We start from the raw sequence: 24,036 nt of genomic DNA, 5'->3' as shown, positions 1-24,036 counted from the left end.
CATCCCAGGGGCAGGCAACGGTCAAGGGGCAGGAGGACCCAGGACTGGGAGTGTCTTCCGTGGGGCAGCGGTTGGGCCAGCAGATAGATGCGGAGAGGTGGCGGGCAGAGAGGGCACGGCTCAAGATGGCCATGGCGGAGAACTCCATGAACTGGGCTTTGAGGCGGGCTGAGTGCCTCGAAGCAACTCGCAGGGAGTTGGTAGATACCATGGCTGCATCCCTGCGAGACCGAGGCCAGGGAACAGGCAGCACAGTCCGGCGCGGAGGTGCCTGTGTGTAATCCTGCTCCGATCCTGTGACTGCATCGACATTGAGTTCGATGATGCCCTGGCCGGGAACATCAGTAAGTGAGCCGTCGGACTAGCCCGCCGCCTTTGTACATAGTTATTTAGGCATAGGTTTTCTTTCTTTTAATTTATGATTTGGAGTCCATGGACTTTGCTCCTCCTTTTTGTATATAGTTTTGTTTTTGATAGTATTTTTGATAGGATTCCTTTATTTTTGGAATCATGGACCCTTGTGACTTACACTGTGTATGGTTCCGGACATGTACGTACTTTCTTTTTTACGTCATCCCATGGAGTAATGGTTTTTTATGGTTTTCAATTTTAGATTTGTTTCTTTGGACTTTTGCGATGGACCAATTTCAGTTTCATGTCTTGGATTTAGATTTTTCCTTGGATTTTACTTTCTTTTTGTTATTGCATTCATAATTGCTTCATTTGCATATGTGGTGTTGATTTTGTCATTTTGTTTTCTTTTTAATACATTTCACGAATCTTCAATATTGGTGTGGTCTACTCTCATTAGTTTTGTGCATGTGTGATGTCCATTGCCTCTGTCATGTGTCACCACTGTGTGGCTCTGTTGGACATGTCTTTGTGTGAATGCGTGTGCTTTTTTGAATGTCAAGGCGTGGTACCTATAGTGGGGAGTGGGTACAATATATGGTTGTGTGTTTGGACTGAGGTGCTGCGGCGTGGGGTGGGATTTGGGTTGGCATTTCTGACATGGGCCTCTATTCTGACAGCATGTTAGGTCGGGGGACATGAGTCGGGGCCTGCTGGCAGGTTGCCGTCAATGGTGGTGGGGTGGGGGGACATGAGTCAGGGCCTGCTGGCAGGTTGCCGTCAATGGGGGTGGGGTGACATGAGTCAGGGCCTGCTAGCAGGTGCCCGTCACTGGTGGGGGGGACATTTGTTGGGGCTCACAAGGGCATGGTGCCATGTGGGCTGCCTGCACGGCATGGTCACGGGTTTTAGGGGTGCCCCCTGTGGTGAGTGCTGCCTGCAGGGAATGGGGACTTTCCCCCACTGCCAATTTGCGTGTAATGCTCACTCGTGTACCCCGGAATATACGTACCCTGTACGTACCAACGATATCGCATGTAAAGCACACTCGCGTCCCTCCGAATACACGTACCCCGCTCGCGCCAGTGGAATAGCGTATGAAGCTCACTCGCGTACCCCGGAATACACTAACCCCGCTCGCGCCAGCGAAATCGCGTGTGAAGCACAAGTGTAGCCCGGAATACACGTACCCCGCACGCGCCAGTTAAATTGCGTGTAAAGCTCACTCGCGTACCCTGGAATACATGTATCCCGCTCGCGCCACTGAAATCGCGTGTGAAGCACACTTGCGTACTCCGGAATACATGTACCCCGCACGCACCAGCAAAATTGCATGTATAGCTCTCTCGCGTACCCCCAGATTAGCGAACCAGTGTAGTGAGGAGCCACATGCACCCCCTGCAGGCAGTCCACACCACAGGGGTCCACCCTACACCCCTGACCATGCCCCGCAGGCAACCCACACCACAGGCGATACCCCCACAACCCCAAACCATGCCCCGCAGGCTGCCCATCACCCATGGGTATGCCCCGCAGGCAGCCCATCCACCCTGACCATGCCCCACAGGCAGACCATCCACCATCCCCATGCCCCACAGGCAGCCCACACCACACAGGGAGTTTTACATGCGACTGGCCTGGCGCGAGCAGGGTACGCGTATTCCAAGGGGTGCGTGGGGAGTTTTACACCCGATTGGCCTTGGCGCGCCCAGGGTACGAGTATTCCGAGGGATGCGCAGGGAGTTTTACTCGTGATTGGGCTGGCGCGAGCAGGATACACTTATTCCGAGGGGTGGGCGGGGAATTTTACACGCGATTGAGCTGGTGCGAGCGTTGTGCGTGTATTCCAAGGGGTGCCCTGGCAGTTTTACATTGTCGCGTGAGGGTTGAGTGCCATTTTTAGCGCAATTTCGTTGTTGGGGGGCTGTATGCTGGTCCACTGGCCTTTGCGTCATGTAGGGGATTTGTGCGGCTGTTTTTGGCACACGGGGCGGGGTTGGGGCCGTAACTGGTGCTGCTGCAGGGTCACTGCGCCACGGCTGGTTATGGATGTTTAAATCCATGAATACGTGAATGGGTTTTTGCGCACGCGGCTGGCGCAAGCTGGTGCACGCTCCCTCTGTGCCTCAGCCGCATGCGCAACTTCTGCGCTTGATTCCATGAATTACCCCCTATATATTCTAAAAAGGAGTATTTTTAGAAAAGTATTTTCACTTATCACTTATACAGTAAAATATATTGTTCTCCGTATTCACAACACTATTTGTACACAAATGTCAAAAGTAATTGTATGTATAAAAACACATTTCCAACAGCAAAATGCACCAATTTCATATCACTCCAGTGCATAAGGTTTAGTACGCGTGTACGAAATTCATAAGAAACAACCTTACCCGAATGGGGCTCATGAAGGAGAACCCATTGCCAAAATACCTTTACCCTTAATTGTTAAGGCAATCTTTTATATAAAACAAATTTCTTATGACTGGTTTGCCTATATGACAAATCTAACAAAAACATCACTTCTGTTCCTGTGACATCGGTATCACCTCATTGGCACTGATGAAATATGTCAACACTTCATGTTTTGCCAGTTATACCGGTGGTGCAAACATCCCATGTGTCCTCTCTAAATGATACAATGATACCAACTGTAATTATTGTTACACGTAAAGGTGTTCAAAACTTTTGTCACTTTTATTGTTGATGAACACTTTTTTCTCTTTTAGGTAGACCGTATGTCTTTTCCATGTGGTTGCACCAAAGAAGGTTGCAGTAACACAGCAGGTAGGATTGAATTCAATCCCATTCGGGTGCGGACTCATTTTCTGCATACTATCATGAAACTGGAATTGGAGAAAAACAGGGAACAGCAAGCCTCCATGGTAAATGGTTGCCTTGGTGAAATAAGTGCTCGTGATAATCATTTGGTCCAGGTTCCACATCCTGTGGAATATTCGATTGTAGAGAATTGTGAAATAGACACAAAGCCACAGCCTACACTTATGCACTTTCAGTCATTTGATGGGTTGGATTGTCATGGTGATGAGGATGATGAGGATGAAGAGGACGAGGATGATGGGAGTAGTTTTTGTAGTGCAGTCACCGACTCCAGCACACAAAGTTTAGCACCTAGTGAATCGGATGATGATGAAGAAGAGGAGGAGGAGGATGACGAAGACGAAGAAAAAACTGAAGGTTTTGGGGAGCTGACGGAAAGTCACACTGAAGTTGTCCCTGTGTCTTTGCCTTCAGTCCTATGCTATTCTGATGGCACAGCATTGCATGAGAACTGCTCTAAAGGTAATTCATACTACCCCAATCAGTCCCCTTTGTATTACCAAATAGAGAACCACTCCAGCAGCACGGGTAGCCAGATCCTGGAGACCTACTCCGAAAGGGACCCAGTTAAAAATGGTGCTCTTTCATTGGGACCCTACAACATCAGAGCCAAACAATTTGTTGACTATGCAAACAAAGCAGATGAAAATGGTGAAGTCAGTCAGTGTCTTGGTGCAAATTCCTCTGTGATAGTTTGTTGTGCCTCTTCTGAAAATGAGAACGCCACACATCACGATCGTGGGTACACTGAGCATCGGCCAAGTCATGCTCATGCAGATTTTCATTCCTACTTGAAGAGCCCAGCTCAGGAGGGATTTGTTTCAAATTTCAATGGAAACACTCAGAGTGTCCCCGAGCTACTGACTGAGGATTCAATAAACCATTCAGAGAGCAGTAAGCTACATGAAGAACACATCAAGTCGCCTGTTGTGGAACCGCTAACTGTTTAGTACTCTGTAGTATGTCTATGTAAGCTAACTTATTTAAGGGTATTCTATTTAATTGTTTTTCCTAGACTTGTCATATCCTTAGTCGTCAGAGAAAATGAAGAACCGTGCACGACAAGCCTCATTTTATTTTTGATCACATTACCATGACATTGCACAAAAACAGAGATTTTAAGGGTAGTAAAGATCAACTCTCTTAACAAAAGTGATATATCAAAATATTATATGTATATATTTAAAATTAATCTATTTGTGAAACCTGCCAAACAAGCTGGATCAAATCATCAAGTTTACGATTATCCAAACTCTTCAAAATCAAAGTCTGGTGTTTTGGATTGATTCTAGTTTTCAACCATATCAAAGAGCGAAGAGAACTTTTAATGTGAAACCAATTTTCAGAAAATGCAAGTTTTTATTGTTCCGTATGTGACTTATTTATGAACGTTTGGTATATGTTTAGTTTTCATGTTTGGAAAAAAATGAACAGCATGTTCATATAATACCCAAGGGGGTCCTTGGTTAATTCTACACAGCATGCCCAGAAAAAGTATATCGATGACAATACCTTGGGGATTTTGGATGTGGCTGCACCAAAAGGAATGTTACATCCTGTACAATGCACTATGACTGTTTTTCTAAAGAAATATGTGGTCAATTGAAATATTTTTTAATTAAACATCCTTATGTTATGATAAGGGTAGCCAGAGCGGTATCCACCGGTGATGAGTTGTTTCCTGGGAGAGGCCATCCAGAGAGCAAGCCAAGCTTGTGAACTGAATAGATTACTCTTTGTTGCTCTTCTCACAAGTTTATAATTTGTGGGTAACCCTAGAGCTCTAAATTAGTGTAACTCTTGCCCATATGTTCTCGCTTGAGAGGAGACAACTGTACAAAGTTAGAAGTTTGGATTTTGTGCAAGGACAGAGGAATGGTTCAATTGTTTGAAGCACTTTTTTCCCAATTGTATTTTAAATAACTAATGCACTTTAGTACCCTATCTTGGTGCCCGTGTATTGTTAAATATGGAGTGAAAGGACATTCAAGCAAATGCAGCCCTTCAGACTGATCCATATATAAATAATATGGAGGGGGCTTTTTGTTCCACATTGATGAAAAGGGTATGCGGTTTCCAATAGGTGGTACGGTAAATAGAACTAAAACACCATCAGCAAAATAATTATTTCTAAGGGCACGGGTCCTGCTTGGACATAAATTGGAGATTCCAGTTTCTTTCAGCATTTAATTCATGTACTTTTTCAAACTCAAATCACCTGGATATTAGTAATTATTACTATTAGGTAAATCCAGCACCATAACATACATACTTGCTCCTATTGTAGAGCGTCATTTTCTAATTTCATCAAATTACTTAGTTTCAGTTATTTGCAGCAAATAAAATATACATTCCCTGCATTTTCTTTAACCTCATGGTCAAATTGCCATAAGTACACTTGCTCACTGGACAATGGTCCCTAAAATGTACATTTTTAATGTGAAATGCCACATTTGAATCAGTTTCTGTATTTTGTTGTCTTTCTTCTGATATGAAGTATATGTTTTGTACATGTTCGTTTGAAATGTATATTTGCCTTGCTGTTGTTTTAATGTACCCACTTCTTCATATTTATATTTGTTGAGCTTCAGTGTTTTGGGATATTATGCAAGTACTTTGCTAATTTAATTCTCTGCAAGATTGGCTCCTTGAATAAAATTGTGTGCTTGCACAACTCAGTGTTCATACTTAAATGAAAGAAAACTTTGTAAAAGTGTTTTTGAAAAAAAAAACAAGATTTAAAACCGTAAAGTGATATCTTGGAGTCGTTGATTTTGTGTCTTTAATGTCTTTTTCATGGTGAAAATGTTGAGGATCTACTGACAAGTTCAAAATATTGACACAAGTGAAACACAATTTTTCAAAGTGAATGTTCTCTCATTCCTCACACACTTTTGACTGCATACGCAATTATAAGTAGCTGATTTTATTGCTGGATAAAAGGTTCCAAACTATATTATGTCTTTAAAAGGGGTTACAAATATCAAGGTGCCTACTGCTGGCTAGCCATACAATGTACTCGCCCTCTGGCAAAAAGCCCACTATTATACAAGAACACTGAACACCATTTCTTACTCACTAAGAGTGAACTTGCCAATGTCTAGTTGGGAATGCAATGTTTGTTTCACTACTTTTACATCACTATTTATTGAAAGTTAACATATTTTGTTTTATAATCTCTTGCCTGTGAAATATTGTCGCACGTCCCCTTCACTGCACAGACACGTTCACATCTTGTGCCGCCCCTGTTATGCTCCTGCTTCTGTTAAGGTCTCAGCCGCATCACAGGAAAACACCTTTTTCCACGTTTTATTGAAACTGACAATATTTTCCGTGCTTTGTCCCAATATTTTATTGTTTTACCTGGTAGATTCTGCAAAACTGCAAGTTACACATTCATAGGTCCCCAGGCAATTTATATTTAAAGCAGGCCACAGAATTACTCGCTATTGTGAGCAAGTATTACGATACTGCACCACAATCGTTATTCCACCATCCATTGTACCCAAAGTATTAATACTGCATTACAAAACACTGTATAACTCACCCTGGCACTGTGTCTTCCTTGCCGATTTACCACCTAATTGCACATGAAGTCTCTCCAACCCCTTTGTATGGAGCAAAATCCAATGACCCCCAACTCTGGCTGACAGGCGAAGAAAGCCTGATCCCACCTCATGGCATGCCTGTTGTAATCTGCTTTGTCTCTGCTGGTGGCCAACCCCTGCAATGCTTCCTGCTTTTTATCTCTGCCACTCCACATCCAGGCAGAGGAAGGTTGCAGCTCTCTCTCTTGAAGGGTAATCACTCATTCCTGCTGTTCGTTGGAAGGTACATTTTTGTGTACAATATTTCGACTTTCAATATTGTTCCTTGCCGTGATTTTTCCAAGCTGTACTTGCCTCATAACTGATGATTGCGAAGAAATGGATCTCCACTCATCAAGTGGGGGTTTTTGGGGCCAATAATCTGAAGAGTGATTTATGGGGCAATCTGAGTGGGCAGCCTCATTTCAGGGGAAACAGAACCTACATGTTGTCTTGAATTTTGTTATACGGGTTAAACACCACGTTCAATGGCATGCAACTGCAACCATGTCATGCTTTAATTGATTTTATTTCAATGCATTATACTGTTTTGTCTCACTGATCATGCAAACGTATGATTTGTTTTGTCTTGTAATATTTTGTTTTACAATGCACACTCCTCTGCTGACACAGGGCACCATCACCTAGTTTGTGCAATTCTACGATCTACTTTAATTACCTGATGGAACAGATGCCCTCCTCGGCCCCAATTTGTTTCCAATGCAGCCATATTCTCTTTCTCCTATTCTTTGCCTTCCTTAGCTACATAACTGGTAGGTTGTCGACCAGTTCATTGTGCCAGACCTGTCACAATTGACGATTTATAGAATAATCCTGCTCTCAGGGAACTATTTTCCACTCTATTCCCTAACATATGATTTTCCGGTTGGAGTTGAACAATATTCCTACGCCCACCCCGTCCCCTGATCTCAAGAGTGAGTTCTAAGGCTTCTTAAACCATCACTACATTTGGACACAATGAGGGTTCCCACTGCATCATGGAATTGATCACATATCTCTGCAGTTGCCAGCAGGAAGATTGACACAAAATACGGGTCCCTACCTGATAAGACATTATGCTTTCTCTCAACGACCTATATTATGCTTTCTGGGTTCATTGGCTCTGATCGGATGTAAAAGGTATCCCTCCTCAGTCTGGATAAGGAGGATACATTCCTAGACACCATCAAAAAAATCTATATAAAAAATGCTTTCCTCCATTTACGACAAGACAATGCCACTTTGTTATGTTGTAATCAAAGCTATGGTTGAGCCTTTTATATGTTATGCAGAATTTCAGTTCAATTTGACAGATTGTAAGACTATCTTTAATGGGGTCAAATATACTGAGTCGCTCTTCCTTAATGCAATTGTGGACTCAATAGACGAATAGAAGAAGGAGGCATGAACCTAGGTGTTGATAGGTGCATACAGCCTTGGATGTCCATGGCATGGATTGGCATTTTTCTTAATTCAAATTATTTGACATTTCATGCATTGGAAGTGTCTTCAAAATATTTGGTTGTATCCCCCTCTAGTTCAATTTGAAGTGGTAGATTAGGCTGATTTTGCCCTGCAAGTACTTTATAAATATTTGATATCCTTTTTACTAGCTCATTTAATATAGAATGGTTTCATTCCTTAGTCAATTTGTTATATCTATTTTAAAGATTCATTTCAATTACTAGGATTTATTTAGTTAAGGATGTTCAGTTAAAAATGTGTAGATTAGTATGTTGCATTTATTGAGAGATTTTTTAAATGTACCTTTTTGTTTAAACATACTGTTAATTTATTGTTATTTTATATTTGATTGTTAAATGTTATAATCATTTCAATATTAAGTTAATTTACTTAAATATAGGTAGTGCAATGCCTACAAGAAGGTGTGATTGTTATGTTACATTGAGCTAGAAATAGCCAGATACTGTGGCAATGATGTGCAATTGATAACCAGTATGTTGAGCATTTATTTTCTATCTTAAGTGAGTCAGACAGAAAAGTGAGACATGCCTGGTAAATCTGAAAAGGACTGAGTAAAAAAAAATCCACTATCATACTTTCGATGTTTAGAAGCAGGAAGCTTCTCGATTAACATTTGTTTATGCCAAGGTAGATTTAAATGAGAATAATAGGCTAAATAGGTTAGTCCCCTGACCCACCTATAACCTGAGTGTGGTTTGCCAAAGCTGTATCTGTTTGAATCTCCTTGCGCAACTGGCTGTGTGAGCTCGGGTGGGATGGGTTGGGTTGCGTTGGGTGACAGGCTTTGTATGGTTATTCATGATTTTCATCATACAATCATGCCCACCTGGGGGTATGGCAGATTTTGTAGCAGAGAATAGTTCTGTACCTGACGCAAGGCTCTGGAGAGAGTTGCATCTATGTGCTTCGTGCAGGAGAACCCACTACCCGAGAGCACCTGACGTGCTTACTGTTGGACAGCAATATTGTCATGGGTCTACCCATACAGTATCTAGGAACCACTGCTTATTACCCTTGTGTGTATTATAAACAGATGTTATCAATAACTTTTTTACACAGTGTGATCGTTAAACCAAAAGTATTTACAGTTGCAATATAGTTTCTTTGATACCATTAGAGAGGGGACAGATGAGGTTATGCACACCTGCCCCTGAATAACCCATTAAACGGTACATCCTAAATCTACTGTCAAAATTCCATGGCTTCTAAAGGTAGTTAACTAAGAACAGTCTGGAAGCAATCTTATGCCAGGCATGCAAAATTATATGTAACACATTTTGAGCCCTCCTGCAAAGGAGCCTATCTTCGTCCTTTTCTAGTGCCACTTATCCTGGCCAAAGAAATAAGAGGGACAGCACAGGCATTGTGCCACAACTCAGTATCACAATATACTCAGTCTGTCACCATTACTGAGGTGGTTGGAGCCTACTTAACAAAAACATCTCTTGTCTCTTAATGCTGTAACTATAAAAAGCAAAAGATATTGCAAAAATAGCTTCTTTCAACCACCAAAATATTGAAACCGTAAAATAAATAGAATTTGGAAAAATTGACAAAGTGCCAGGTTTTAGACCCGCGTGTAGTTTACTGTCTCAGCGGGAAGCCATCTGTCAACTTGCTTTTTCTACCAAAGAAGTTCAGTGCTGTAATTTAGTTTTGCCCCCAAATTATTGGAGCACGCATTAAACAAAATCAGAATATGGAACAAATTGTATTGGCCCATGTTGTGAATTAGCTGTTTGCTTTCTTTTAACCCAGCAGTCAAGTCATGGGGAATCAGCTGGTTCCTCCCAGCGTTGCCCCAATTGGATTCTTCAGTGTCCTGGCCTCCAGCTGCTTCTATTGTCTGGGACCCAAACTGTCTTGTGCAGCTGGTTTTAAAGGTATATGCCCCTTCTTCAGGCTCATCTGAATGACCCTTGATTCTTTGTTAGCCAATCCCCACTAGCGGCCGTCATTCATTTATTGCTACTTTCAATCACCTGTAGCTAGATGTTATTCCTATTTGAATAACATTAGATTTGCTAAATGTTCACTTTTCAAACTGTCCTCCATATTGGAAACTCTTCCCAAGAGCAGTGCTATCATATTACTGACAATTGTCCATTGCCCTTAATCAGCTGGTCCTAAACATAATAACCCTCATTGCAGGTCCGGCGGAAACCTTGCTGGTAAAACCGGCAGGTAGCCGCCAGACCCATAATGATTTACCGCCGCCTGACTTGCCGTAATCACCAGGGCATTACAGCCCGGCCAGTCCGGTAAGTCAGGCACTGGTAAAATGTTGATCCCCACCATGGGACTGGGGACCACGTAAGCACCAGCACAGTTAATAACAGTGCCAGTCCTTCCGTGAAAGTCTGCGGGCGGGTGCCGTTCCACCCGCTTGGTCTGACCCTGGCAAGCGGAACGGCACCCACCCGCAGACTCGTAGTTTCCCGGTCTGGCAACAACGGTGCCGGTAAGCTTACCGGAACCGTTGTTTCCGGACCGGCAAACTTGTAATGAGGGCCAATGTCTGTGACCCATTGGAATAACATTGAATTTTCAATTTCTTTTCATTTTCAATTTCCGACTAGAATGCGTTCACCCCTTCCTTATAGTTGCTGTCAATTAGCATCTGCACAATATGACTGACATTCAAGACTAATCATTTTTTTGTTTGGGCTGTTAGGTGCTGCTTGCACCATCTATAAGCCAAAACTATTTTATTATAGTACAACTAGGGAGAAATGGCAAATGAGGAAGGACACACAGCTTGTAGGTGTTGTTTGACTGTCCATGGCCATGCTAATCCCTAGGAGCATTCCCACCCTGTTCCTGCTCCTCCCCGCACAAAATGCCTACTCATGGGAACTCTTTGAGCTTGCTTTTACCAAGCTTTACCATCTAACTTTGCACTCGCAGTGCCTGCCAGTGTTTTTCAAAAGCTGTCTTCCGAGAGTTAATTACTTAATTGGAGCTGTAAACCAACCACTGTTGTGATAAAAGTCTCTTAACCAGGTTTGCCGCCAGCAACTCGATTTTACAAGCACTATGCATGTCCTTGACTGAAGTCTGGTTATACGCAAGCCAATACTGTTGACTTTGCTAATGCTTGTTTTTAAGTATTAGGCATTTGCCAGGCACTTCTATTAGATGCCCATGCACTCATACCATTTTGCACCTGCTACCATCAATGGCCAATTAATACCACTACGGCAGTGCCTGGCAAGTGCCATTCCCATGCCTACACAAAAGCTCAAACTGTTAGCATTGCCAATGTTTGTTTATTTCATGCTGTGAGATTTTCAAGATGGCATATTTTCCAGATTCACAGTTAAGTGGAATATATAAAGTGAGAATTACTATTATAATTTTCAAAACCAAGTTATGTGAGAAAATGTAAATGTGGTTTTCTTACAGTGTGCAAGGAATCCCTTTAAATTAAGACATCATGTTGAACAAATATGCTTGCTATAGTTTTATTCTCATAATAAAATGAGAATAACTGGCAACATTCTTTCTGCGTGCACTAATTTTGGCATTGTGTAGGAACTAATGTTTTCACAGAATGATGTTTAAGTAATACAAGATGGAAGGAATCCTTTTGTTGTTCTTCATGATCAGCAGGTTGCTTCGAAAAAATTATTTTAAACATAACAGATCATTTTTTTGGCTTCATTGGCTCTAACCATCTGTGAGGTACTTTGACCCACTCAGCAGAATTCCCATCCATAACCAAGCTGCGCTTCTGCAGTCAACAGCAAAATGGTTGCGCTGGTTCCTTGGAGCACCATTGCATCAAAACTGCGTTTTGCAGCGACAGAAGGATGGCTGCCCCATCTTGCCAAACACCTATTGGGCGAGTTGGAACAGGGAGCACACCAAGGAAGGTGGCAGTGTGTGTTCTTGGGTGCACCCAAAAGAGGCGAATCAAAGCAGCGCTGCTCTGCTGTTTGCAAAAAGTTCCAATTGAAAAGGGGATATTTTACACTGAAAAGGATGCTGCCCTGATGCTATTTTTATCTATTCCACATCACATTGCTTTTATGAAAAAACCCTGCCATGCCCATTCATATCCAGATTGTGCTCTAGCAGAAGAGAGCTTTATCCCTGCATGACAGGCTGTGTCAGCCAAATCTGAAAAGAAACTTCACTTTCAGCCGCTAAAAATGCTTGACAATGTCAAAAAGATCAATGCTTCAAAGAAACCCCAGCTCTCTGGGCCTATGTCCATTTCAGTGCATCTGTGTTTCAAGCAAATTGCTGTATAAAAGGAACGGACTATGACAGCAGAACCATGTGGGAATTCAGATGGAAGAGAATCACCGAATTTTAGAGAGAAATCCCCAACAGCTTTCACCATGTGTCAAAATGGGCTTTTGCAAACCAAAGAAAAGATTGCCTATTTTAAAAGTACAATGTTGAATAAAAACTTGTCCTTGCCTAGAAATGTAAGGGGGGGTTTGCTGAGGTACATATATGGGATGTTTTATTCAACAGGCTTGTTTTTGATTCATAACAAAAATAAAATAAGGAATTAAAATGCCTTGGCTACATGGGGGAAATCAGCCCAAACAGGTTTCTGCTTGGGGTTTGCTAGCAACAGAAGGAGCGGCAATAGAATCTAGGACACCTACCTGTTAACCAGTACCTTTAAAAACTTTGAATAGACCAAGACAAAGAAATGTCACAAGCTCGTCAGACTTTTGTCTGTGCTCCAGGCTGAGACAATAGATCTGGGACACCTACGTGCGAAGTGGCAATAAACATTCAATCAAAGTGGGAAACCCCCATTGCCACCCTGGGCTGAGCTGACGGTTGGTGGTAGCTGAAGAAAGAAATGGCCCCGGTTAAAGGACAAAGGCTGACCATCTGTCTCTAAATACTATTTTATTAATAAACTGTTAAGACTTTTATCTTTGCAACAGGACTTCGCAGACATGTAAAAGTTAAAAGTGTAAATGTAATTTTGTGGTTTTTAATTTAAGACGTGGTAGCTGCCATATTGGGAACAGAAATGACAGAGAATTGGACAGTCTGAGTAAAAGTGTACATGATGCCACTGTGAAATTCAATATTTACATGCCTTATGATAATATGTACACATGTATAAAGTTATAGAATTCTAAGTAATATATTTCTCACTAAAAAGTGTGAAAAACTGCCAGAAGGGCAAAACATAGTCTGATAAACTGTAGAGTTGGACTGCCATGCTCAGAGTAAAATATGTAATCTGCCTACGTAATTTGTTAAAATGCCACAACTGTAAAAATGTGCCATTTATGTCAAAACTTGGTTGTGGCAAAATTAACTGTGGGAGGTTCGGAACATAGTAAACCCACATCATAAGGCTGATGTCAAGTCTCTCAAGGTCCAATCAGCTGACAGGAAGGCAGTAACCATCACCCGTTACCAATCCAGTTGTTAAGAGGTGTGCTCAGCTAAGATTGCCCCACCAATAATCCTATGATGTCACCATGCCTTACAAATTAGAGTGGCTGACAGAACTCTAGACACTCTCCTGAATTTCCAGCACCTGCGTTCCTGATATTCTAAATTCATCTTGCCAGACTTCACTGCAAGGCCAAAGCATAGCTGACTCTATCCCTGCTAGGCATAGATTCAGAAAATCCCACTAAAATCTCATTAACCAGGGGAAAAACTGTGGTACCCTTTTTGGGGGCATCTTGAGACCATACTAGCTTTTTGTACACTACCTGCATCCAGCTGTACTTTTATTAACCAGCGACCAGACTTGCCCAGCTGTTTACTGTAAGCGGCACCCACTGTGCAGAGACCAGAACCCGGGTGAATGTACCCAAATACCAAACTCAAACGTGGACTGTGAGTATTTCCCATCCCATAGAAACACATAGCTACCCCATCTTGACCATTTTGTCTTTGTTCCACTCTCTAAGCAACCCTATCCATGCCTTGGTAATTTGTCCTACTGTCAGAATTCTCTGTGCATTTTGTCCGTGATTTCCTAGTGTTAGCGCCATACTTTCATTCACTCCATCTTGAAACTTTTTAGCAATATTTTGAATAATTTAATTTATTTCCACGCAAAGAGAAACCCGGCGTGGAGCAGGTTAACGAGGCTGACTTAACCTGTTTCATGGCAGCGCTATCTAGCCTTGATAATCTAACGTAAGTAAAACCAGTTTTTCTTTTCCAGCCGATTTTCTCTCTTTCACAGCTTCATTTTACCAAAATCGAACCTGCTTTTATCTTCTAAATCTCATCCAGTTATTCCACTAGAGACATCCTTTCACTTCTATATTGTCGCTGTGTTTCGCATCTATTCCCAACTCCAAAAACCACATTCCGATTTCCAGTATTTCACTCGTTTATCTGAAAAACCATTTTTGTCATTTAAAACGGCAAACAAGGAAAAATTCAACTTTTCCATGTGTGATTCACTGCACTATGTTTTACATTTCAACGTGCTTTGTGAACTGTAGGCCTTGTGTGATATCTTACCTTATAATTGCTAGTGATATGATAGCCCTGAGACTTTGATAAAACATATGCACATCATTATTTAATTACACATATAATTAATTATTTGTTAAAATCCGAGTGTCATTTTAGGCCAGTGGAAGGGTTTAAAAAGATTGCTGCCTCATATCCCTGACTACCTGCTGCTTCTTTCTATCCACTCAGAATTAGATCAATTGTGAGTTGAGGGAACATTGCAGGGGTAAATCTTAACTCTGGTGCTAGCTATCCTAATTGAAAAAGTGCTCCTATTCAATTGTGCTTTGGATATGTTCTTGTAGAAGGTTACCCAAGTGTATTTCAGTAGTTTTCATTGTAATTATCACCCCATTGGTGATTGTTGCCCAATATTAAAATGTGTGTGATTTCTTTGAGATTAAAATAAATAAATATTGTAGTTCCACCCACCGGCCTGGTTCATGATCCATTGTTACCCAGGGTATTTGTAAAAGGGGGTATGAGACGGGTCGGGTATCGGCTCGATTTGAATTAGTTGAAAATAAAGAGAAAGCATTCCAATTGTGCGCTCCATCCTAGGCTAAGACCAAGATGTGTCGCCTGAATGAAATCCTTAACACATCTCACTTGCAGTGAATGCATGTTTTACGTCAATTAGTATCAAATGCAATGAAAACTATTTATTGATGGTAGGTTTGAATGCAGATATGCAAATATGCATCTCTATATGTTTTCTAAACTTGTCAAAGTTAATAGACAGTATTGCACATAGTTTGTAGGCATACGTAGCTTGCCTTAGTTTTCAAGCTGTTCAATTCACAGGTATATTTATTCAATATATGACAGTTACAGTGGAATAAAACCTGATATAACCTGTGAGTGTATCTGTTGGGAACACCCATGTAAATCCATTATGAAGTAAAGAGTCAGACAGTGTTCTTATGAGAGAGTTAGTAGGATACCGATGTTGCCATATATGGTCATGGCTACTGCCTGCCTTGGAGAGTGAGAGTTGTCAGTACCAGGTGTGGCCAGCTAAATGAAGCCTACTAATGCGGTAGGCACTAGATTCTTTGAATGTATAAAACACTGCGATTGGGCCCTGGGTTCCGGTGTCAAAAGGACTTCTGCTCAGTACAAGGGTGAGTAATGGCTAAACCGCCTACTCAGCCTGTACACCTCTACAAACCAACAGTGATCCCAATTATAAAGGAAAAATGTGCATAGCTAAGAGATATACCTCCTTCACCTTTTGTGGTAACGTGGGAAAAGGGAAGGCTATCCTCTCACAAGGGGTGTGACTATGAGCCAGTAGCATTCCAAACAGCTATAGTACACAGTTCCAAAATAAAAAATGTCCAATCAAGGTCCTATGAAAATATATACTTTAATTAAAAAAATTAATAATACAAAATACACAGTGGATAATTTTTAAAGGAGAAAAAAGCCAAGAAATGCATCAATGATGTTCAAAAAGGATATCTTTTTGGCAAAGAAAAGTGCAAAATGGACATAACCAATCTCTAGGGCCCCAAAAGGTGGACCAGGGGAACAGGGTCACTTGAAGGGTCCTGATTCCAATGTTAGGTTGTTTGAAGGTGCTTAACCAGGCTTTGCGGAGCTGTAGATGTGGGCCACATCAGGTTTGGTTGCTGTGAATTACTGGTTCAACCAGCGAGCAAGTGTTGAGTCGGTTTGAAGTGGGTGCTCAGTGCAGTTTTAGTGCAGCTTTCGGGTGATGCAGTTTGGATGCCTCACAAGGTTTGGTTTGAAAGTCGGTTTGGTTCGAAGGTCGAGTCCGTTTGAAACATTTGGTAACCACTGTTTTGGGTCAACAAGTATTGCGATGCTCTAGCGGTTTTAAGCTTTGATCCTGATGGGTCGATGGGATGTTCAAAGAGGTGGCGGTTTGATGACATCCACAGGGGCAAGTTGGTTGTATGAGCCAAATAGGTGACCTGCTCTGTTTGGTACAATGCAGCGGCGAGCCGGTTATATGGATGCAAACCAGCGTTAGTTCAAAATTGAGAAAGTACCAAAAGCAGCACAGACAGGTCCCTTTGGTTTGCGTGCAGCAAACAAGGCTTGAATACGGTTTGATCAGTTTGATGACCTCTGGGATCTTTGCTATTGTGGCTCTCAGGAAGCTGTAAAAAACACTGTAGGAGGCTCTGGGACAAGGTGAGTCCTTCTCATTATCTGCTTTCCCAGCCTAGGTAGATTTGCAAGCAAAGGGGTACGCATTGTTCAGCAACAAGAATCGCCTCCAAATGTGCCCTGGGAGTGGGTGGAGAGCAGAACCAGCCTTTGAGTAGGCCTGCACCTCAATGGCTATGGGCTTTGGAAAGATCAACCCTCCCATAAGAGTGCCAGATGAACTCTTCCTTAGGCCCTGGATGGTCAAAATGTGAATTCAGAAGCAGTGGGAGATGTAAGGAAGGTATGGTATCAACGGTAAGACGGACACAAGTGACCACAGTTAAAGGGTGTTTATTGAACTTAAAAAAGGGGTTGAAAAACACCTATCTAATCCTAAATCTACAGTTGGGAGCAAGCTAAAATGAGAAAATAATAATAACTCAGTCCTTCCTAGTAGTGTCTTGTCAAAATAAAAGGGCCTATACTAATAAACCTATTGCCAATCCTTACATCTAAATACAAATAGTATGGGAAACAATGTTATGAAAAAGAAAGAAGTGTTCACAAAATGATATGTTAGGATGTTCAGACCGTTGGCCTCCCTTTCCCACTTTTTCAGCACGGGACAAGGCGGTACACTAGGATGCAGGATGCACAAGGATGCAGTTCAATCATTAGCATCAGGGCCTTCCGTGCCCAAGTCTCTGTGTTTCAAAGTCTTGTTTTTCAGAGGGCCTGATGCAACAAACGAGAAGTTCTTTTCCTCTTTCAGATTTACACAAGTACTCAATTTCTTAGGTGATTCACTATTCACCTCCGATCCCCCTCAGCCGGGCTCAGATCCTCTCAACACAATGTTTATAAATTATTTATACATCCAATTTCTCATAGGATATTCTTTCTCGGGTGACTCACGGTTCACACTGGATTCGCCTCAGTCGGGCTCAGATCCCCCTCAGTCGGGCTCAGATCTTGGATCCCCCTCAGTCGGGATCAGATCCCTTTTAACACAATTTTCAATTAGTCTCCCTACACCAGGCTCGGACTACTTCCAATTTCCAATATAACTTTACATGAACTTGCTTTAACCAAAATCATTTAGCTGATTTCCCTCCACCGTGCTCGGCAACTTCATATACTTTTTCATCAACTATCGAAGACTTTTGAATGTGCACAGGGTTTTGCTTGACCCATTGCTGCACCACTTTGATTTCACAATTCTCTATCGCTCTTCACATTTACCACCCTTCAGCTGGATACATGACAGAGACTTTTGAATGAGTACCCACGTGGTGCCGGACCACTCTGTGTATGGTATCGTATCTTGGCTTCAAAGTTCAATCAGTCATCTGCTGTTTAATTATGTTCACGTTGCTTGCCACATATGCTTCATACACTGTTCTCTTCAGTTTTCACTATACATTGTTGCCACTTGCAACCTTGGCTTCAACACAGACCGTCTCCCCAACTGACCGGCTGTGCTGACTTCACTGGTGCTGCTTTGTTGTAGGAACCAAGGACAGTACCATGGCAGCAAACGATTCTCCCCACCTTGACTATCAACACGGGAGAGCCCCGGGTAACTCCGACACACAATGCAGGTTGTACGTTTCCTATTCCCGTAGGTTCTTGAAAGTAACAGTCTTTCGTTGAACAGATCAAGGGCACTTCCCTCCTTGCAATCCTCTTCAGTTTTGCAGTCTTTCGCCTTTTATTAAACTGCCATCTTGGAACTGCTGCTTCCTCGTGGGCTTTGCCTTGCTCAGAGTGTGCTTTTGTGCTCCGCCTTTTATCTGTGTGGGGAATTGTAATGAAAGTCAGGTGTGTGTAATGGTCAGCAGTAATTGCCTGCCCCTGCCTGACCATTGTATTAGGACATGTCAGGTATACAGCTCGGGTGTTAGTCCTTTTTCCCTTGTAGTGAGCTGTCTGTGAGGAAATGTTAATGTTGGGAAAGGAGGGGGCTGGGGTTTCAGTTCCTAAGTATCCTACTTGGTAGGATGGGCTAAAGGTGTTACAGGTAAGGGGATACTGCATCTCGCCATCCGGTGTCCCACTTCCACTCAAGTGAACTAGCCTACTGCAGCCTAAGGGAACTAGCCCCCTGTACTCGAAACTAGCTTACTAAATCCTAGTGAACTTGCCCTCATAACACATCTGTCCCACCTCTTTTCTCCTATCCTCGTCTGATTCCTCACCACCTTGGCCACTTTCCACAGAGTTACCCTTGCCATGGCCTCCTTCCTCCCCTAATGGATCCAGCGATTCGCCACACCTCCAACCCGCTTATCCCTTGTCCTGTTGACATCAGAAATAAGAGATTAGGTTCACGCTTCCCCGATCACAAGGTGACCATAAGGATATGCACTCTTCGCACATTGACTAAATCTAAAAAGCGCCTCCCAACTACCTGCTTAGCAGCAACCTCAGAGTTGCCTAACTCATCGAGCCCCCATTACCCCTAGTACCACCACCATGACACCCCCCCACCCAACCTTGGCACAATCATCTTTGTTAGATCTGAAATCTGGAGCACCTTCTGCCGCCTACCATCAAAGGAGCTCTCATCAATGCTTGCTCACTAATTGCCCACGCCCTCAACATTGCTGGTATTATCACGGCCAACTGCCTGGACTTCCTGGCCATTACTGAAACTTGGCTACATCAGGCCCAGCAATCTCACTTGCCCTCCCAGAGAGATATACTATTATCAGAGCTGATAGAAACTCAGGCAAAGGAGGGGGAGTGGCCTTCATAACTAAAACCCACTTGGGCCTCAGAGCTACCTCCCATACCAGCCTTCCTTCTGCAGAACTCCTATCAGTCAAAATTGCACTCTCACCCACCCAAACTATTCTTATGCATCTCATCTACCGCCCTCCAGGTCCGATCTCTTCCTTTGACGAAGAGATCACAGATCTCCTCCCTGCTAACACTAAACTTGGCTCTCAAATTATCCTTTTGGGAGACCTTATTTTAGGTTTACAGGACCTTAATGATACGCATGCCCTAGCTTTGGAAAACTCCATCTCCCAACTTGGCTTTAGACACAGAGTCACAGAACCCACACACAACAAGGGACGAATCCTGGACTGTGTCTCTGACCTCAATTGCTCCATCACAATACTCCAGAATGAACAGATTGCCTGGTCTGACCACCATTTCATCTTGTTCAATATTCAAGGGATAACACCGCCATGCCCAACCATTGCACCCCCAACTCTCTCCAGAAACGGTCGAAACGTTACAATCTCTAGCCTCCGGCCACTCATCAATAACATCCTGAACGCGTCCAATTATAAGAATCTGGATGCGAACAAGCTAGTTGACTTGTACAATGACACAATGGATTAAGCCTTAAACCACTCAAGCTAAAAAAAGCCAAACCTACTGCACATCTCAACAAGTGGTTCATGCCTGAACTAAAGATCCTAAGGAATACCAAAAGGATGGCGAAAATCACCCACCAAGCTTACAACACCAGAATCCTCAATGCCAAATCAAGTTCGAAGGAGCTCTTCAGCATCTTAAAGGAACTAGCGGATAAAATAGAGATATTACAAAATAAAATAGAATCCAAAAAGAGTACCCTTTTGGGTACCCACGCCACCAAACCAGTGCTTGAGCAAAGACTCCCTCAATGCCCACCCTTCGCTTTCTCCCAAGTGACACCTAAAGAAGTGGAAGACATCATTAAGAGTCTGAGACGATAACATTGTCAAGGTGACTCTTAATAATAATAATAATTTAGCATTTATATAGTGCTACGAACCCTCAGGTATCTGAGCGCTGCTTATTATTACCCACGATGTGTGGTGCTCATTTATCGACCTCGGAAGGATGAAAAGCTGAGTTTGGCCCTGCCGGGATTCGAACCTGTATCAACAGGCTCTGCACAGATGTCAAAGCGAGCACTCTACTCGCTGTGCTATCGCACCGGCATTAAGGAAGGAGCCAAAGAACTATCCCCCTTCATTGCCACACTGATAAACTCTTCATTCGAGACTAGTCATGTACCCAACAATCTTAAGGATGCCTGGATCATGCCTCTCTTAAAAACACCTAACTTAGACCCCAATATTCCAACGAACTTTAGGCCTATTACTACCGTCCCCTTCCTCTTGAAAATCTTGGATAGATTTGCATATTTGCAAGTCCAGAAGCACCTGGAGGAGAACAATTTACTAGGCCTCAGACAATCTGGTTTTAGGCCAAGACATGGAACTGAGACAGCACTTCTGGATGAGACAGCACTTCTGGACTTGAAAATCCAGATGGATGAGGCAAAGGACAAAGGCAATTTAGCGATCCTGCTGTTGTTAGACTTGTCTGTTGCATTTGATTTAGTTGACCACCAAATCCTAACTGGACATCTGACCACAGCAGCAGTCTTTTCCACCAACGCATCTAGTTGGATGACACCCAGATCCTTATACCTCTTACAGGAAACTATGACCAGGGCACCGTAACAATCAATAAAAATTTACGCCATCATACAAAACTGGAAGGCGCTAAACAGTCTATGGCCCTCATTACGACCCTGGCGGAGGTCCATGGTGAAATTTGCACCAGGGACCATGGCGCAGAGCTGCCAACACCGCCATGGGGGTTGGCGGACTTACCGCCCCTTTCCGAGGTTGGCGGGGCGGTAAGTCCCCAATCCCCATTTACCCTTCCCCATTCCCATTTTTGCCCCATAGGGTATAATGGGAGTGGGGAAGGCGTTAATTACGCCACCGTAAATTACGGTGGCATAATTAACAACAAGTCCCGTAGCGCCATGGATTTTTCCGCCTGCAAAAAGCAGGCGTAAAAATCTCCATGGCGCTACGGAATGTCGTAGTCTGGCGGAGAGGTACGCCATGCATTACGCTGGCGTAAACCCCTCTCCGCCAGGGTCGTAATGAGGGCCAATGTCTTAACGATGAGAAGACAGAAGTCCTCATCGTAGGATCTCCAGCCAAAATAGCAACCCTCCACCCAAATTACTCAACCATCAACATCGATGGCACCCACATTCCAGTGCTGAAGCAAGTTAAAACACTGGGCGTGTACATTGACGCCAGCCTGACCATGACTAAACAGATCAACGCGCTCGCCTCCTCCACGGCTTACACCTCCAAACTAATTGCTCTCAACCGACAATTTCTGACCGCAGCAAATTGCCTCGCCTTAGCCAGAGCACTGGTCCTATCAAAACTGGACTATTGTAATCAGCCCTACCGTTAAGGTGTGTAACGTCCCATTTTATGCACATAATGAAAGGAAATAGGGATTCTTTATTTTTCTACTGCGTACCATGTACGCTGTATTTATTAATAAAAAAAAAATACTTTCTGCCACTAGATGGCACTGTAGTGCAAGCTCCTGCCTTGAGGCAGGCAGACACTTCTCTTGACAGTCTCTCTCAGAAGAATGTATCCTAATCCAGGACTCAAACCACCCCCTCCTGGAAGACCTTTCCAGAAACACACGTGTGCTGCTGCATTTTTTTATATGCAGAGTGAGCTGAGAGTGGAGGCTGCTAACGCGGTGACATCAGCAAGGTAAGCATCCCGAATGTTAAAGGAAGTTAAACTGTCTTTAAAAGGCCCACCTTCTTACCCCCACCCCCGCTCATGCCCTGTGTCTCCCTTCTTCCCCCCCCACCCTCCGCTCATGCCCCGTGTCTCCCTTCTTTCTCCCCCACCCCCCGCTCATGCCCCGTGTCTCCCTTTCTCCCCCAACCCCCGCTCATGCTCCGTGTCTCTCCCCTGTTCCCCCCACCCCCTGCTCATGCCCCGTGTCTCCCTTCTTTCTCCCCCAACCCCGCTCATGCTCCATGTCTCTCCCCTGTTCCCCCCATCCCCCGCTCATGCCCCGTGTCTCCCTTCTTACCCCCCAACCCCCGCTCATGCCCCGTGTCTCCCTTCTTTCTCCCTCACCCCCCGTTCATGCTCTGTGTCTTTCCCCTGTTCCCTCCACCCCCCGCTCATGCCCCGTGTCTCCCTTCTTTCTCTCCCACCCCCTGCTCATGCCCCGTGTCTCCCTTCTTTCTCCCCCACCCCCCGCTCATGCTCCGTGTCTCTCCCCTGTTCCCCCCACCCCCCGCTCATGCCCGTGTCTCCCTTCTTTCTCCCCCACCCCCCGCTCATGCTCCGTGTCTCTCCCCTGTTCCCCCACCCCCAGTCATGCCCCGTGTCTCCCTTCTTACCCCCCCAACCCCCGCTCATGCCCCGTGTCTCCCTTCTTTCTCCCCCACCCCCCGCTCATGCTCCGTGTCTTTCCCCTGTTCCCTCCACCCCCCGCTCATGCCCCGTGTCTCCCTTCTTTCTCCCCCACCCCCCACTCATGCCCCGTGTCTCCCTTCTTTCTCCCCCACCCCCGCTCATGCTCTGTGTCTCTCCCCTGTTCCCCCCACCCCCCGCTCATGCCCCGTGTCTCCCTTCTTACCCCCCCACCCCCGCTCATGCCCCATGTCTCCCTTCTTACCCCCCACCCCCCGCTCATGCCCCGTTTCTCCCTTTTTTATCCCCCACCCCCTGCTCATGCCCCGTGTCTCCCTTCTTTCCCTCCCCCCCGCTCATGGCCCGTGTCTCCCTTCTTACCCCCACCCCCCGTTCATGCCCCGTGTCTCCCTTCTTTCCCATCCACCCCCCGCTCATGCCCGTATCTCCCTTCTTCCCCCCACCCCCGCTCATGCCCTGTGTCTCCCTTTGACCCCCCAGCCCCCCCGCTCATGGCCCGTGTCTCCCTTCTTACCCCCCACCACCCGCTCATGCCCCGTGTCTCCATTCTTTCCCCCCACCCCCGTTCATGCCCCGTGTCTCCCTTCTTTCCCATCCACCCCCCGCTCATGCTCCGTGTCTCTCCCCTGTTCCCCCCGCTCATGCCCCGTATCTCCCTTCTTTCTCCCCCACCCCCCGCTCATGCCCCGTGTCTCCCTTCTTTCTCCCCCACCCCCCGCTCATGCTCCGTGTCTCTCCCCTGTTCTCCCCACCCCCCGTATCTCCCTTCTTACTCCCCCAACCCCCGCTCATGCCCCGTGTCTCCCTTCTTACCCCCCACCCCCCGCTCATGCCCCGTGTCTCCCTTCTTTCACTCCCACCCCCCGCTCATGGCCCGTGTCTCCCTTCTTACCCCCCACCCCCAGCTCATGCCCCGTGTCTCCCTTCTTTCCCCCCACCCCCCGTTCATGCCTCGTGTCTCC

At 44.5% G+C, this 24,036-nt stretch overlaps 1 protein-coding gene across 2 annotated transcripts in view; it reads left to right on the top strand.

The window, feature by feature from the left end:
* The window catches only part of CSRNP3 (cysteine and serine rich nuclear protein 3), a 386,324-nt gene extending 380,375 nt beyond the window's left edge, over window positions 1-5,949 (top strand). For both annotated transcript variants that reach the window (XM_069616294.1, XM_069616293.1), the window contains exon 5: window positions 3,081-5,949. In XM_069616294.1, coding sequence (XP_069472395.1) covers window positions 3,081-4,142 — 1,062 coding nt within the window. In that variant the 3' untranslated portion in view covers window positions 4,143-5,949. The remainder of the gene's footprint in view (window positions 1-3,080) is intronic.
* Window positions 5,950-24,036: the final 18,087 nt, after the last annotated feature.

The sequence above is a fragment of the Ambystoma mexicanum genome, chromosome 9 (genome assembly GCF_040938575.1).
Source record: "Ambystoma mexicanum isolate Mex_15411 chromosome 9, UKY_AmexF1_1, whole genome shotgun sequence".
Classification (NCBI taxonomy): Eukaryota; Metazoa; Chordata; class Amphibia; order Caudata; family Ambystomatidae; genus Ambystoma; species Ambystoma mexicanum.
This window is presented reverse-complemented; position numbering and strand designations above follow the sequence as displayed.